The sequence below is a fragment of the Rhinolophus sinicus genome, linkage group LG01 (assembly GCF_036562045.2).
Source record: "Rhinolophus sinicus isolate RSC01 linkage group LG01, ASM3656204v1, whole genome shotgun sequence".
NCBI lineage: Eukaryota > Metazoa > Chordata > Mammalia > Chiroptera > Rhinolophidae > Rhinolophus > Rhinolophus sinicus.
In genome coordinates, this window is record NC_133751.1 from 167,179,955 (window position 1) to 167,198,337 (window position 18,383).

The window sequence follows — 18,383 nt, forward strand, 5'->3', positions numbered from 1 at the left end:
TTTAGCCAAGTACCTCTAAATAACTCTGACTCTTCATGAGCTTTGATCAGTGCACACCAACTTTTTTTCTTTGTTTAAATTGAAGCATGGCATAAGGAAAATTTCCCTTATATGAATCTAGCACTCCCCTTTTCTATCCCTATAAGTTATCATTTACTCAAATAACTATTGCCCCTCATAAATATTTTTCCCTCTTTTCCTCTTTCAAAGAATAAAATCAAACTGGCAGATTCATTTAAGGATCATATTATGGTTTGTAGATCACTGCTACATAAAATTGTATATATGGGACATCATATATACGGAAAGTCTTGAAATCTTGACTTTCAAATTAACAAGACAAACACAGTTTACATACCAAAATGCAATTTGCTCTGATACAGGAGCATCAGAATGTCTGGAATCTGCTTTAAACAATTAAGCCATTCAAGACAAGAGGAAAATAAAGCCTTCAGCGAATTCATTGAAGGTACCATCTCCCAGGCTCCCACTGTCTGTTAATCGATCCTTTTAAGTGAGACTAATGAGTCGTATATATACCTGATGGGATGCTCTCACCCTACAACCTCAGAGGAGTTAAAGTTACACCGAGAATCAGCTGGGTGAAAGGGAGGGCTGGAGGGCACCTCCAGGCCCACGTCTGCCTTGGCCCCTTAAAAACTATCCCCATGATCTGTCTTCAGGGAACTGAACGCCGCAGACCCCATTCCCTATTTTCCGTAAGGAGCCCATTAGTTCTTTAGCAGATTCTTCCATTCAGGTAGCTTCTAAGGCGAACGCTTTTGTTCGCTACCACTCACTGTAGTGGGGAAAGAACTGTAGAGAAATACAAAGCAAAATTGTGGCAGTAGCTTCTTTGCGACAAAGCATCCCTTTCCGTTCAGCTTTGGTAATTTAGAAGAGCCGAGGTTCTCAGGGGAGGTGGGTGAGGGGACCGCCAGGTCAAGGAACCCATAAACCAGGGGTCCCTGTTTTTTCCTTCTATTCACTTCCAGTCGCATCGCCACAACTCCCTCAACCCCTCTCAAAAAATATCAACACCACCACTTATGATCTCTACGAATGGATGGTGGTGGTGTGTGTGTGTGTGTGTGGGGGGCGTATTTTCTTTCTCTAAGATTCTGAGCAGGACCCAGCCTCCAAACCAAAAATATATTGCAAATAAATAAAGCAAAATAAGCCCAACCCAATGGGGTAACTATCTCGAGAGAGCAGTAGCTCTGGCACTTGCCAGGATACGCTGCAGTTGGAAACGGTTGGCTTTTGGTATTGAATTATTAATTTACTTATTCCCTCCTCGCCCCCTCCCCCAACCCCGATTGCCAAGCAAGAAATCTCTGCCTCTTCATTTTCCCCTCCGCCCCCACCTTATAGGAGTCTCCCACTTCTCGGCGGCCGGCCGTTCCGCCTCCCGCCAGCGGTGGCCTCGCATCCCTGGCCCTCTGCGGCCGCGGCGCTCCGCTGCGCTGCGCGGGGGGCGCCCGGCTCGGTGCGCGCTCCCATTCGCGCCCCGACCCGCGCGGCCGGGTCCCGGCGGCGGCGGCGGCGGCGGCGGGGGGGGGGGGGGGGGGGGACGGGGGGAGGCAGCGGGTGACAGATGTACTCCTCTGACAGCTCTCAGTATCAGCCCAGTGGCTCCCTGCCATTGGCTCAGTGCAATGGACCGGCAACGCCGCTCACTATAATAACACTCATGCCTGCCAGCAGCAGCAACTCCGAGTGCGGGCACCGAACGCGGGGGATGCTGCCGCCGCCGCCGTCACCGCCGCCGCTGCCGCTGCCGCTCGGGCGGCTTCTGCTGCCCGGCTCCGCTCGGCCGCCGCTCGGGCACTGACTCCCGCTCCGCTCGGTCCTGCCTGCCCGCCTGCCCGGCCGGCCCCCAGCCCGCAGAGCCCCAAGGCGAATTCGGAGAGAAACAGGCACTGAGAGAAAGCGCGGCGAGCATGCGGAGGCGGGGAAGCCCAGGCGCGCGCGGCACAGGGGTGTAGTGAGCCCGTGTCTGGAGGGCGTGCGAGCCAGGCGGCGTTCGCCTTCCCTCCGGGTCCCTAGCCCACCTCCCTCGGCTCCGGCGCGCTGCGGCTGCAGGCGCGGGGTGCATGGAAGCGGCGGCTGGGGTGGTGGAGGCGGCGGCTGCCCCATGGAGTGTTATTACATTGTCATCAGCTCCACGCATCTCAGCAACGGACACTTTCGCAACATCAAGGGAGTTTTCCGGGGCCCTCTCAGCAAGAACGGAAACAAAACTCTGGTAATCACTTCTCTCTCTTCTCTCTTCCCTGTCTGTCTGTCTCCTTTCTAAAAGGGCATTTGAAGGATTGAGGTTGCGATGAGATTTTGGAGGTGTCGCGATTCAATTTGGTTTATAATGTATTCATTTAATTATCTTGTGGGCGTAGGGTGAGAATTAGGTGTAGAAAAAGGCAGGAATCTTAGGAAAGCTGTACTCCCTGGCTGTGGTTGACACTTCAGTAACGCTCCGGACTCCACCTTACTCCATAATGCTGAAGATCACCACACTTTCTGCTTATTTGAAGCGAATTGTGTCAGTAGGACCTCTTTTTAAGGCAGAAAAAGAAAAGCCTTAACCCCAAGTGACCCCATAACATTTTTTTCAGTTTAGGAAGCTGAAGGTGAATGAGGATGTGAGTGCCTCTGATGGAGGCAGGGAACCATGTGGCTGGTGGTATGAAACAAGTGGCAGGATTGAGTGATGGTCTCGGAAGGAGTGTGTATTCTGGCTGTCTCCAGAAGGACTGGAAGCAAACTTGTCTGGTGAGAAGTTGTCAGTACTAAGCTTAATAGAGTGACTCCAGAACCCCATGTCGACCCCTTGTCGTTCACTCAAAAGATATTGGAAATAAGTGAGGGGCGATCATTGTGTTACGTTCAGAGGCACTAGGAAACAGGCTAGACAAACAGAACCCATGCAGTCGCTGGGAGGTTCTCTCTGGACCACAGAGCTTCATCTTTCAGCATCTTAGTAGAAAGAGCACTCCTGATTGGTGGGAGAAGATGTGTGGAGCATTGAGATAGTGCTGGATGATACCTCTTACTTTTTCTTCCAAATCCCTTCTTACCTACAAAACCTCTCTGCAGAACTGACTCCCATGTATTGGTATCTCCTGAGAGGTATACACTTCAGTAAAGAGAAAAAAAAAAAAGAAATAGAGAAAGGCTCATTAGGCTAAGTGCTGCAAGGAGAGTAAAGCCAGAATAAGGTGGTAATATGCAAATGTATTTATCACTAAATTCTGGATCTGTTAGCAAGCATCACCCCTTCCTACCCCCTTTTTTTCCCACAAAGTGGTTGCCTGTCCTGAGTGAGGAGAAGTTTAAGGACAGACTCAATTAATCCAAATGTAAATACAATATTCTTAATCTACTTTTCTTTATATATCTTAAAATATGATTCCACATACTTTTAAAAAATGTGCTGTGATGTTTTCCAAGAATGAAGTTTTCATCAGAAGTTTTAAGTGAATTCTGACATTGATATGCTGCATTTGATTGTTTTTTTCCCCCATGAATCTATTAGACCACTCCTCTCTGCTCATTTAAGACTCAAAGAAGCAGAGTTAGTTTGTTGCTTTTATTATTGTTCTGGGTAAGATTGTTGTTGTTGTTGTTGTTGTTGTTGTTGAACAAAAGAAAGTGAAAATACTCTTCTGTGGTCTTCCTTACTGGAGTACTGTACCTCAGTACTCCAGTACTCCAGTACTTGGCCTACAGAGCAGTAGGCCAAGGCTAAGGGAATTATTGAGATTATTCTAGCTCGATTTATAAGACTCAACCATTAAGAAAGTAAATATTACTTTTTTGGGGGGTGGGACCTTCATTTTGAAGAAGTATACTCTGGTTTGTTTATTAATCAGATTTTACGTATGGGAAAATGCAAACTTATTGAACAATATCTCATCTCCGTAGTTATAATAATGGCGTAGGTGATAAAACCACACAATAGAGTTCATTATATATATACACATATATATGTGTATACACATATATACATATATATGTGTATATACATATACACATACATATATGTGTGTGTGTATATGTATATATATATATATATATATATATATATATATATTGCCAGACCTCAACTTGTTAAAGTTTTGGTAATCTTTATACTTAAGTCAACCTTGGCTTTCTAACCATGGTTGAACTTGCTTATGCTGATTTGTTTCTTGTGTGTTTGAAATTGATTAGTTCTTTATCATTCATATTAACAAAGACTAGGTTAAAGCCTAGATTTGCCAGTGTAACTTTGGGATTAAAACGGGTGTTACAAAGGAACTGCCTTTATGAGATGAATAAATGTAAATATATACAAATGTCAGAAGGCACAAACTGAGATAAAAAGGTTTAGAAATAGCTCCTATCAGATTTCTCTTAGTAATAGTAAAAGAGCTTACCAGGGCTTCGGTTAATCCTTTTAAGTTAAATTCATAAACTGCCCAAGTTTGTATTTCCTATGTAAGAGATTTACAATGACAGAAATAATGTAGATTTTCATATATGGTCCAACTATATTTGAAACTATTACTTTAACAAGGTGATATATGTCATATGTTTGTTTCCTTTTGATGATTTTGTTCTTGAACAGAATGAGACTTGTGCCTATTCTTTTAAGTATAACAGAAGAGATTCTAAATATATTCTTTTTTTTTTTACTAAAAAACATTTATTCTTTACAGACATTTATAGTTACCTAAAAATGTATTCTCTATAGCACATAGGATTCCATGAGGACTTACTATAAGCTAAAAGTTACTACTATAAGCTGAAAACAGAAAACTGAACCTGAAACTTCTCAGAATTAGCAACCTTAATAAAAAACACAAAATAATCTTTAAAATGTATATTTGCTACATTTTGAATATTTTTGAGTAAGAATTTATGGTTTATCATGTTTTTATCCCAGTTTCATAGAATAATAATTATGACATCTTTTCTACCTCTTGTCTGATTTTGACACATTCTTGCTTTTTGAAATATGTATTAAATTAAAAGGATTTTAATATCTGCAGCATTTTTTTTTTTTTTTTTCAGGAAAGCACAACTTAAAACACAAAACCATTCAGGGAAAAGGTATTTTGATTTTTCCAAAGAAGTTGCAATTACTTTCAATCACTGGATAACTAATGGATACCTTAAACATTTTAAAAGTTCAGATTTAAAAAAATGATTTTATAATCTTTAAAAAATCATTGAACTGATTTAAGATAACCTATAGTTGTGAACACAGTAATATTTCATGAATTAGAAGTTATTTGAGAATAAAATTACTTATAGAATAAAACACTGGTTACAATGACATTGATTAATTGCTTTAACCCTAAATCCAGAATGTAATCCTGCCACTCATATTGCGGAGACATTCAAAATGTGCAGTCCTTTCCATAGGTCCTATTAGACCACTCACACATAAAATTTTTAAAAAGTACTTCAAGTTTACTCCTGTTGTTAATCCTGACCCTATTCCTGAGATTTTAAATATATTTCTTTTGACAATTTTAACTGGAAATAAACAAATTTTCATTTTGAAATGTCTTACAAGCAAAGAGAAAGGTTCCTCTGCTTGTCATGTTTTCTGTTATAAATAGCATCATATCTGTGATGCAGCTTTAATTCCATGGAAAAATAAATACGCTATTATTTTATTAGTGCTCCTAAATATTTTGAATAAGTTATATGGTTGAATGGCGATGAATTGTTTACCTTTTATGTATATTCATTCTTTTTCCTTAGATTTTCCCAAACTACCATTGTGCATATAATTGTTTTTTGGATAAAGACATTTTGTTATACTTTTGTTTTGCAATTGGTCCACAAAATTAATTCGGCTTAATTTTATATTTTAAAACATTTAAATATATATTTAATACAATTTTTAATATATATTTAATCACTTTTAATATAGAATTTAGGGTTTTCCTTTGGAACTTTGGAAATCATTACTAATTTGTTCATTACATTCATTAGTTGGTCAGTATTTTTGTATCTCATAAGAGCATTATATCTGTTTTACTGACTATGGAATTCAAAAAGAATGAGTGATAGTTTTAAGTTTATACAGTGAGTCGATATTATAATGCAGATTTCCTGACTCCAGACTTCCTTCCTTTATAATTTATATGGAATCTGTAGGAATTTCTATGATAATATTCATATTGATAAAGAGATGGTATTGATGTCATCCATTGTTTAAAGACACTCTACTTGTCCACTTACTTCCAGGTATTTAGAAATAGTGCCATATTCACAGAATAATTTGAGTTCAAATTTATTTTATTTCTCATCCTTCAATATGCAAATATCAATAATTTCTCTCTGGCCTAAGCTCTGTTTCTATAGGCTGCCCTCCATTTCTAATATACTAAGTACCAGGTTTGGCAAGAAAAGAAGAATTAACTCATTAGTGAATTCTCAATATATTTGAATTCATTCAGATTTATTGAGACGCCTCGATTGGAAAGCACTATTCTAGGTTCCACAGGCTCTGCGCTGAGGATTATGCACTAAATAGTGTGGGTTAAGATGTATTCAGGGATGCTCCTGTTCATTTTGAGTGTGTTGAAAAAGTATTCACATATTTTGACATGTTTGCAGGGTTCTTGTCACTCAGAACATTTTCATATGTACTCATTTTGAAAAGTTTGAAAAAATTCTGAGTTTTTCCTTTGTATATATAGGAACTCACTAAAATTAGGAAGGTCTTTGAAATATACTATATGTCCTTTTGTTCTAATTATTATTATCTAATATGATATTATCATTCATGTCATTCCCTTACACATTTCTGTATCTCCTAGGGAATGTAATTTGAGAGATTTCTCCTCTCATTGAAGCCCATTTATGAGGCACATTTAAGACTTTGCATAAGACTAATGAGACCAGTTGCTGAATTAATGCTGATAAAAATTGTCATTGTTAGATTAATATCCTCAAGAAAGGTCAGGGGTGAGGGTGGATTAGAGTGATGTCTTAACACATTCTCAAACTTTCCCACTTTATAAACTTGTTCACATAATCAGTCGGTGTCTATTCTTTCAAGTTTCTTTTAAACTATTATACATTCAGTATTAAAAATCATGTCATGTGTCACTTTTGTGAACTTAAGGTATCATATATTCTTTGCTCTACTGTTTTTTATTGTCACAAAACTTCACAGTATGTGCATTTTCAGAACGCATTATTCAAGTAAGGAAAATAATAATTAAGTCATTGGTGTGATGATCTACTTAAAAAATGTAAGCAGTATTTTAAGGCAAATGTTAAGTGATACCCATTGTTCCAACACACCTTGTTAGTTCATCACATATTAATTAAGGTATTTTTGATAACTGAAATTCAAATAGTGACTAATGTTTTCACATCTCAGTTATTGATGACTACAACTACATTTTTATTGAAAATACAGACAGATCAGCAAAAGCTTTGGGGACCACCTAATCCAAAGGTTTCTTACGGTTGTATTCATGGTCAAATTCAGGCTGTTGAGGTATTTTGTTTAGTATGTACCATCTGTCAAAAGTTCAGAAATAACAGAAGTAAACCCAGTGAATTACTCAAGTAAAGTAAGACCGCAATTAATGTTGTCCAGAGGTTCTTGGAAACTGGGACTTAAAGCAAAACGACGTATAATGAAACCAATTTTACCACAGGTGAATTGATATAAATAGGAGCGGAGTTCCTATAGCGTATTTCTAGTCACAAAAATATCACCAAACTTCTAATTAAGGACTCAGAACACTTCTAATATTAAACATTGGAATACATGTGAGCTATACACGCATTTAAGAAAAATAAATAAAAGCAAGTAAGATCATTATTTTTCAGTCTGCTTCTTCCAGTTCAGGTCCCTGGGTGGCCATAGCCTATCCTGCCAGCTCAGGGCACAAGGCAGGAACCCACTCTGGACAGGATAGCCTTCCATAGCAGGGCACACTCACACACACACTCACACTCACTCAGACTGGGACGATTTACACATGCCAGTTAAATTAATGTGCACATATTTGGGATATGGGAGGAAACCAGAGAACCTGAAGAAAATCCATTCAGACATGGGGAGAATATGCAAACTCTGCACAGACAGTGGCCCTGGTGGGGAATTTATTTATTTATTTTTCTCATCAGTGTCATAATGAAATGACATTGAACGAAAGGATGTTATTCAAGGATCTGCTATAGTAATTAATAAAAGGTTATTGTGCGCACATCAAAAAGACAGTTTGCAAACTGGGAGTACTCAAACCAAAACATCGAATGAAGCTCAGGGGTATATTGTTATAAAGCACCTTATATAGTGAGAAAGCAGTGCCTTTATCCTTCACAGAGATTAGTTATAATATTAGAATTTTCAGTGGTTACCTGATCTCAGTCTTGGGAAACAGTTCACATTTTGCTTATGATTTCCAGAGTCATAAGCAAAAGTGAGCCAGGTCAAGCTAGTCTTGCAAAATAAGCTAAATTAAGCTTTGTTTATATGACTAAATTTGTTTTCTCTGCTCATGAGTTTTTTAAGGCTGGCCTCTGTTTGTTTTTTATTTTAACAATTCCCCCCCTTTTGGTCATTCTCTCAGCAAGCTAAGGTTATGAACAATCAGACTAGTATATCTAGGTTACCACCATTGACATATAGTCAGGCTGAAGAATCACACATTTGCTGTTTTCACTAGTTGTGTTATCAAACGGCAGGGACATGTAGTCATTGCCTTTATCATTACGTGGTTATTGTTGCTTTCATCCACTTGTCTGATCCTGATGGATACCATTTGGCTGCCGACAGTCATTTAAAACCCTCAAGAGTATACAATGCACTAGAGAGGTTAATATGATGACTATAAGAACAATAGCCAAGTATTGAGAAATTCCCCAGAGCAGATATTTGTAAGAGCCAAGACTTAACCAGTTAAATAACTCAAATGGGTTATAATCAGATTCAGGCTTTACCTTTCTAATTCAATCAATAATTTCTTTTGGATAATGTGTAATTCGGTTTCAATTTTATTTAAGTTATTTTCATAAGCACAACACGATTTGTTAGCAAACACATAGCCTCATGATTACTTAGGACAGGATGGACATGAATGAGGTTGTTTTGTTTCAGGAGGCTGTGTTGTAGGTGAGCTTCCACCTAAATTAGGCCTCTGTGTGGTGTGAGCAATCAGGTAATTTAATGAGAGGTATTTCTATGGAAACAAACAACAACAACAACAAAAAACAAAGGTTAATAGTTTGAGCAAAATATAAATTCAGTTTCTGAGTTTGGAGATCAGTCGAGAAAATTTCTGGACGTCAGGTTAGAAACAATTTCAGGTGGAATGAGGGCAAGTAGTGGCCATCAGACAGATTTTCTTTCTTTGCTATGTAACTGTCTTCGGTGATCTTTCTGAGTGGCTACATTACAACAGGTATGAAGATGGTCCACATACGAGCTATTGTGATGACTTCTCAAGTGTATATCAAGTTGTCTAGTGTTAGCTTGCATGGCCTCAAGAAAGGGTACTTTTCATAGTGACTCTAAGTCAAAATAGTGGGAGAAGATTGGAAATGTTAGTTTGGAGAATTCTAACCAAATATTAGAAGAAATTACAAGAATTTACGATTCAGTCCAGTTTTCAGATAGAAATCAAAACCTCACAGATGATTAATAGCACTAGAATCTGATAGCCATAAAGCTACATTATTAAAATATAATTTCCTCTTATAATCATCCCTATTTCTATCAAAGATAACTATAAAACGATTGACTTGTTTGCAAATTAAATCTAATTTTAATAAACTTGGCCTGATTATTTACATAAATGCAGCAAGAGTAGTAATTGACCATATAGGCTGTTTTAAATCTGCTTTGCTGGAACTTTTCATATGGAATCTCACATTGGACTTTCAAAAGCCTCTTGAGGCTATGAAGCAAAGCCAAGGACTTGTCTAATGTCCTGTTACAAGGAGAACAGATTCGTATTGAACTCATGCAAATACAAATATTATCATGAAAAATAAGAATATTTAATAAGAGTTTCTGAATTCTGGAGTGATCAAATAGAGATAAAGAGATAAATGTTTCGATCTTTGTTGCAAAAATATACTTTACCAAATTTCTGTGAGTTATAGATAGATTTAAAGAAAGGAGAAAGGGGGGGTCCTTTAAATCTGGAATAAAACACAAAACATTAAATACAGCAATGTTTTAAATGAAGTCCTAAAAACTATAATGATCTTCATCAGTTGATTTAGTCTGTTCCAATTAATTTTTGTTGATCTGGATCTTTTGTTAGCAGTTTTATGAATTTATCAGTTTCCCATCAGAAATTTAGAACTTCTTACCCAGTTCACTGCTATGGTCTTACAGTTATCATAAACCTGCATTCTAGAGTACTTGTCGGGGTATTTTCCTTGAATCCCTTTGAAAATTAAGCATTTTTGCAGGAACAGTTTTGCAGAAGCATCAGAATAAAACAACTGAATACAAATGACAAAAGACTTAAAAAATTGGCTGGTTAAAGATCTGATTCTCGTTATAATGTCATTGACAAGGGAATTTGGTTATTTCTGTAACATAGATTTTAAAATTGTGATTGATAACAGTATAACAGTACATATTTGTCCAGCAATTTCATATAAATATACCTTAGAGAAACTATAGCATCACTTCTTATTTCACAATGCTTCCCATGAAACTTAAGATATACACAAAGTTACATAGTTGTAAGAAACTTAGCTTTTTTAACAGAGAAGACTCAATTTGCTTAAATAATCAAAGACCCAGTAAAGACAAAGCAGAGAATCATTGTTTTCTAGGCAGATCACATTAAAGGTAAAGAAAAACCTTTGTTTATAACTTCGTATTAAGAGCAAAACAATAATTTTAGAAAACTTTGTTGTTTTAACAGAGATGAAACAAAATTCTAATTTTGCACCAGTATACTTTTGATATTAAAACATTTTTTTTAACTTAAATAAAACCATTCCAGTCTTAGCTTTACCACACATAAAATTCCTTTGTCAAGATTCCTTCTCCACATACCTTCTGCCACTTTGTATCTCCAATTAGGTTTTATCCTATTTTTTTTCCTTTCTTATTCAGGCACAATCATTTTACCTTTAGGACAGTATTACTTTTCTTTCTTTTCTTTTATTTCCTTTTCTTTTCTTTCCTTTTCTTTTTTCTTTTTTTTTAATTTACCTAAACAGACAAACAAACATGTCTTTCATATCTTTCCTTATTTAAGACACATGTTCTATTTGCCTTATCTACATTTCAAATACAGTCATTTTCTTTCACCCTTATTGTTCTAATAGAGTCATAAAAAACTGTAACTCTCTTACAAATCAGCTTTGGCAAGGGTACTTCTACAGCAGCCTGTATTTAAAACAACAACAACAACAACAACAACAAAAAACAGAAGAAAAACCAGCTTCCCTTTCTTTCTTCAGTCCCAGTGGCAGTTCTTTGGTTTTCTCTTGGGCCATTTACATTTTAAAGACGTGATAAGATTAGAGAGGCCTTCGAAAGGGGAGAGGGTGTAAAGTTGTTACTGGTGAAGAAGCAGATTTTACTTGTGCTGGCTGGGTGAGGAGAACGTTATGTAACACAATGTTTTTGTCTGTGTTCAAACATCATTGCGGAGAGTTTTTGTTTTTTGTTTCCCCCCGCCCCTCATTCCACCGAGCTCATAGACGACCTTGTAGACTGTGAAACTGTTCCTATTTGATAAAAGTACACTATGTCTTTCTCTTAGATCTAGATAAGTTCTCAGGAAGAACTTGCCAACAGGTCTCAGGGACTGCTTTTTTTCTTTCTCAGCAATGACCTGAGAATGGATGTTTGCAACCAGGAGGGAGACAAGACTTTCAGAAAAGAGAATTTCAAGGAAATGAGATCCAAAACTGGGGACTTTTAGGGATAAGGGAGGAAAGGAGGATGATCTAGAATGATCATGGTGGAATAAAGGGACATGTGCTCTAAACTGGCACATTAATATGAGGGAGATATAACGTTCACCCAGCTCTTGAGAGAGATACAGGGGGAACGATGTTTTCATGAGAGACAGACTTCAGTTGGGTCAAAAAGGTGAAGTGAAAAGTCTAAAGTTACAGGGGAGTCATTGATAATGGACATTTCTGAATTCAAGGAGATACAGTCCAAGAGTTTTAGGACATGTGGAAATACAGAGTTGTGGAATGAAAAAGGGCATAACATCATAGGAGACGGAAGTCTGGGGAATAAGGGAGAATTTGGGAGCTCAGGGCTTCTTGTGGCCACTGACATCATTGAGGATACAGGGTAGGATCCAACTGGTTACAGCAATCCCAAGGCAGATAGTTGCAGCAGGGAGTGGTGGAGGATGACAGAGCAGTAGGAGGCCTGTGGGAGCTCTCAGAGTTCTTGGGCTCACCTTTCACTCCTGTGAGACTGAGTTATGCTTGACCCTACTCTGGGCTTTAGAGCTTTCTTCTCATCCCTGCTGAAGTGTTACGGCAGAGGGCCATGGTTACCTCTAGTGTGCCGATTTCCTCCCATATTCAGCCAGTTAGGATTCAAAGTATTAACAATAACTCAAAGGTTAACCCATGCATATTGCCTTATTTATGCCCTTCAGACAGAAGATACATAAAGAATTCAGTGTGGAGTAAGTAAATTTTGTTTGGAGAGACTTTAGAAAACATCTGGAACTCTGGGAGTTGCCAAACATGTTAGATGGATTATGGAAAGCAGGAGAGTTTTGGGCAATAAGTCTCTGGGAAAGAAAAATTAATATAAGATCCAGTCTTATTTTAATATAAGACTGGGTATAATATAATATAATATAATATAATATAATATAATATAATATAATACCGGGTCAACATTAATTTTTGCCCCAAAAGATGCATTAGAGCTGATGGTCGAGCTAGGTCTTATTTTCAGGGAAACACGGTGGTGGCTGAAAACACAAACACTTAATAACTAGATGGATCTCATCTTAAATACTAGTTATACCTCTCTATCAGTAAATAGTGAGTAAAGCTGCTTGTAACAAGAACCCTAAATACCAACTCTGTACCTAAAATTGTATTTTACATAAGTTGTTAGTATAAGACAAATATGCAAGTAGATATTTTTTAACATTAAGTGGCTTAATAATGTCAAGGCTAAAGACTCTGAATTTATTTGCATTTTCCTACAGTTGTAAGGTAGTTACTGCTCCCACCATCACAATGACGTTCTAACTAAAATAGTTGAATAAGGAGAAAGTGCAAAAAGTTGATTATTTTCTTTAAGAAGTCCACCCAACAGTGTTTGCTTTGGCCAGAGCTGTGTCACAGGACTACTTCTAAGTGTATGGAAGGAAAGAAACATAATTAACCCAGGAACATTGCTAATCCCAATAAAATCAGTATGATGTTAGTAAGAAAGAGATGATTGATCCAAGAGAAATCTTCCGCAACTAGTCACTAGCTTTATGACCTTGGTCAAGTTTACCTCTCTCACTATCACTTATATTTTCTTTAAATGGAGATGATAATAAAACCTATCTAGGAGATAGGTCTGCAGATCAAATTAGATGAAGAATATAATTTCAACAAGGTTTGACACATAATAAACTCTCAGTTAATGGTGGTGGCTATTGACAATAGTTCATATTGGAACATTAATATCTGTGTTATAATCTCATTCTTTCAATTCAATGTGTATAAATGTATGTAATTTGGATATTAGTATTGAATAATATCGATATTTCCTATTTTATCTCAGATTACCTGTGGCACCTCTTACATTCTTATCCTGACCCCAAAATTTATAAAATCTCCCTTAAATATGGAGTGTGCCCTTAATGTTCTAGAAGATAAATAAATGAAAATCCTATGAAAACCTTCAGATATTAGCCATTCTTTTGACTCGTCAAGTTCATGGAAATATACTCTGTACTCCTAGAAGGCCAGCTCTTTAGGAAAGGTTAGAATTTCTTTTCACTTTCTTCAATGATAATATATGTATTCATAGCTGTGATTCCCTTGCACTGTCTTGGGTCACTGCAGTTCTGATGTTACACAATTGATATTTACACTAGGGGGCGGCATGACATTTTCTCTTGCTCTCATATAGACACATACAGTAAATAATCATGGATTAATGCATTTGTCAAATATAGTTACAACAGTTTATTTTTGTTTTTGTTTTTGTTTTGTTTGTTTGTTTAACTAAAAGTCACTTCAGAATTTCACTGACCAGAAAGTCAATACGGAAACGCTACCTAGGTTTGGTGTATTTCATATTAATTTGTATACTTCACCAAGTAAATTGTTCTTGGCTATTCTCTACCTCAGTCACATGTGATATATGTAGTAAGATGAAGGTGACATAGAGTTGGTGTCCAAGTGTACTTTACTAGACTGTCATTCTTGGCTGTAAAAGTGTCAGTTTTCCTTATTAAGCTGATGTTTCTAGATTCTTCTATCTTCAACCTAGTTTTACGATTCTTAATGCCCAATTTAATGTCATAGTTAATTTATAATTAATTTGATTGACATTTTCATGGGCTACATTATTAAGTAAAATAGAGGTGGATTGTGATGACCATTATTTATTGAAACAAAAATGGCTAAAACACCGAATAAAGAATATGTGAAATTGTGAAATCCAACCCTATTTTCATAATTGCCACAGGTGCTATCATAGGAAAATAGTTGCAAAATATCTGAGACTGAAATTTCTCAGTCTTATTAAAATTTAATGGAATTTCCTCCATAGAAATTGCGATTATATTTCTTAGGAGAAATGTGCAGATTGTATAAAATACTACAAATTGTTCCATTTGTGTTACTGTGAAATTTTTGATGCAACATGAAAGACACAATTTTTATGGATTAAGACTTAAAGAAGCTGCTATTATGATACATGCTGTCACTAAAAAACTCACAGGGCAATTTTGCAAGTACAATGATATTAATAAAATGTCAGTTGCAGCATATTACATATTGCTGTCCTGGAGAGCCACCTTTAAGACAATCTACAGTGCTGCCGTGTTTCCCCAAAAATAAGACCTAGCCAGACAATCAGCTCTAATGCATCTTTTGGAACAAAAATTAATATAAGACCTAGTCTTATTTTACTCTAAGACAGGGTCTTTAATATAATGTAATGTAATGTAATAATAAAATATAATATAATATAATTAATATAATATAATATAATATAATATAATATCTGGTCTTATATTAATTTTTGCTCCAAAAGATGCATTAGAGGTGATTGTCTGGCTAAGTCTTATTTTCGGGGAAACATGGTACCATATTATTCCACAGTAAAGCGTTAATGAAGTAAATAATAGTAATAATAGTAATAAATCAAAACAAATTGATTCTTCTCTATGTAGTGCGTAGCGTAGCTGTAAGCATAATTTGATGTTGTAAGAAAAAATTAGAGACTTAGGATGGTGTTCACTTATAATGTTAAGTTATTTTAATTAAAATACTAATCAATAATGCAACTCACACATAATCTGAGTAATTATTCGCCTTCCAGTCACTAAACATGCCAACTATTTTGACTCATTAATAAAGTACCAATACAATTTTGTCAACTATAAAACTATAGGTCATGTGAGAGATTCTTCTGTTTTCTCTCAATACCTTAAATTAAATAAATACAATATCTATTCATTGGCACAGAAAAACTAGACATGCACCCACACAGCAAAGTCATGCATATTCTTTCTCTCTCTCTCTCCCCCTCATCTTTTTCCTCTCTCACTCCCTCTTTCCACATCTCTCTAACTCCCCTCTTACTACCACCCCTTTTCCTCCCACTGTAGTTTGGAAAGGCAGGGAGGATGTTGTTGTTTTAATTTCATCCTGTTTGCATGTTTGTTTCTCAGGAAATACACAAAATTCTAGTAGCAGTTTTGGCCAGGTCCAGAAATTAAAAACAGGAAAAATTTGAAAAGTAATTAAGAATTGCCCCTCAGCCTCCAGATAGAATTTTGGGAAATCAGAATCAACTCAATGGCCAAAGTTCCACTGGATGGCCACAACCCTAGGAATTAAAACGAGAGAGAGAGAGAGAGAGAGAGAGAGAGAGAGAGAGAGAGAGAGAGAGAGACAAGAGGGAGGAATGGAGGATGGGAGGGAAGGTGGGTAAGTGGAAAGAAGAAAAGAAAGAAGTAGGGAGGAAGGGAGAGAAAGGAAAGGAGAGAAAGGAAGGGAGGGAGGGAAGAAGGAAGGAAGAAAGGAAGGAAGGGGCGGAGAGAAGATAATTCATTCTTAGGTAGTTAAGAAGAATTTAAATTAATATAATAAAATATATCAACTTAAGTAATTGGATGATGGTACATCCAGGTTTTGTTTGGGATAATCCCAGTTTAGGCTATTGTCCTAGAAAGCTTAATAATGGTATTGCTTTTAACTTTCAAAATTATTCTGATTTGGATGGTAATTTGTATGGTCATCCTGCTATATACACAAATCTTCACAGTGACAGGATCTGCCTGAAATGATTCTCTGTTCTCTATTGTAGCTGAAGTTTTGTGTTCTTTTAGGATTTGTAGATTCTTGTGAGAAAGCTCGCTATAGATGATGTCATTAAAATGATACGTGGCTATTTTTCAACCACCCTAAGCCCTATAATGTGCAGTGATAAAAGTAATGTAATTGTTCTTTTCTCCTCACCTTTTGGCAATTTGAGTTTAGCCGGATGGTGGAACAATGGATATTCAAAGTCAAGATGTTGCAAAGGCACAAGGTCAACCTGAGAGCATTTGAGGCAGCTGCAGCAGAGTTAAGAGTAGAAGGGACCCACCGTGAGTGTCCAGTGGCCATATACGAGCCAAGCCCTGTCAGTGAAAAGTTTCTGGGGCTGAAGGGCCCATTGCCTTGTTCCAAGCTGACTATTTTTGTGGCAGAATTTCATCCAAACACAGCCAGTTTGGGTTCCTCAACAAGCCTCACTCAACAGGGTCACCTTTGAATCTGTCAACTACTTAATACTCTTTCGATAAATGTATTTTATGCTTCATTTAATGAGTTAATTTTGGTTATTCTTAGCTGAAAAACGACTAGAATTAGGAGAACTTTAGAATTGTGATTTTGTTTTTTTTTCTCTAGGACATAAACATTTTGCTGGGTTTTACATCTAGTGAGTTTTGACAGTGTTTTACTTTCTCCTTTACTTCCCATCATTTAGCCTCTGGAACTACAGCAACTTAGGTTTGAATTCTAGCTATGTAAACTGGGCCAGTTATTTAACTCTCTTCGTTTCTGTTTCTTTATTCTAAACAAACAAACATTCAATTCATTTAGTTTCTGCTATGTACCGTATGTATTTCAAACAAATTATAAAAACTACTTGTATTTACTGCTGCAATGTCCTAAGATGGATATGTGTAAACAGGATTGCTGTGAGGATTAACTAATATAAGGGGATTCTCTACTTCAGTGGCTGGCACATAATCAAAGGTATTGTTATTTTTACCATTATTGATGTCTTAAAGAAGACTGTCCTTCCTCCTTCCAAAGCTGATACATGGGCTTGTGCTTCTCAGATGCCAAAGGAATAATACAAAGTATATGTGCTTTATAGAGTCCAGTGAAAAGTAGGCCAGGGAATTAATCATAAAATGTAGCACCTATGAGTAAATTACCTAGTTTATTTCATGTAGGAAAACTACATAGTTCTCTGTTATACAGATTCCAAACTAGATGATTGTAATTATTATGTGAGTATTTAGAAAATACAACATCCTGGACTTTACTTCACAGCTACTAAACCTTAATATCTCTGGGCAGGGTCCAAGAATCTAGCTTTAATAAGAGCCCTCAGGTGATTTTCACTGTTCTGTGATAAAACGTGTCTGACTTAGTTTCTTTTTTTTTTAATACATATTTATTAAATTACTCAATTATAGTTGACATACAGTACAATACTAGTTTCAGGTGTACAACACAGATGTACAACACAGATGTTAAATGTGATTAAACATTTGTATAACTTAGAAAGTGAGTTATATCCTGTTCTCTAGATTCCATGTATAAGTGAGATCATATGACGTTTGTCTTTCTCTGTTTGACTTATTCTACACAGCACAATACCCTCTTGGTCCATCCATGTTGTTGCAGATGGAAAAATTTAATTATTTTTTATGGCTGAGTAATATTCCATTGTATATATGTACCACCTTTTCTTTATCCATTCCTCCCTTGATGGACAGCCAGGTTGCCTCCACATCTTGGTATTGTAAATAATGCTTCAATGAGCATATGGATGTACATGTCCCTTTGAAGTAGTGTTTTGGGTTTCTTCAGATAAATACCCAGAAATGGAATTATTGGGTCCTTCTTTGACTCTTGTTACAGCCTTTGTTTTAATGTCTATTTTGTTTGATACAAGTATT

The 18,383-nt window shown here is 36.7% G+C and overlaps 1 protein-coding gene across 1 annotated transcript in view; it reads left to right on the forward strand.

Moving 5' to 3' along the window:
- Positions 1-1,558: 1,558 nt before the first annotated feature.
- The window catches only part of ZNF804A (zinc finger protein 804A), a 262,701-nt gene continuing 245,876 nt past the window's right edge, over positions 1,559-18,383 (forward strand). Inside the window, exon 1 of the mRNA XM_019752851.2 lies at positions 1,559-2,248. Within this exon, the coding sequence (XP_019608410.2) occupies positions 2,138-2,248 (111 nt within the window). The 5' untranslated portion in view covers positions 1,559-2,137. The remainder of the gene's footprint in view (positions 2,249-18,383) is intronic.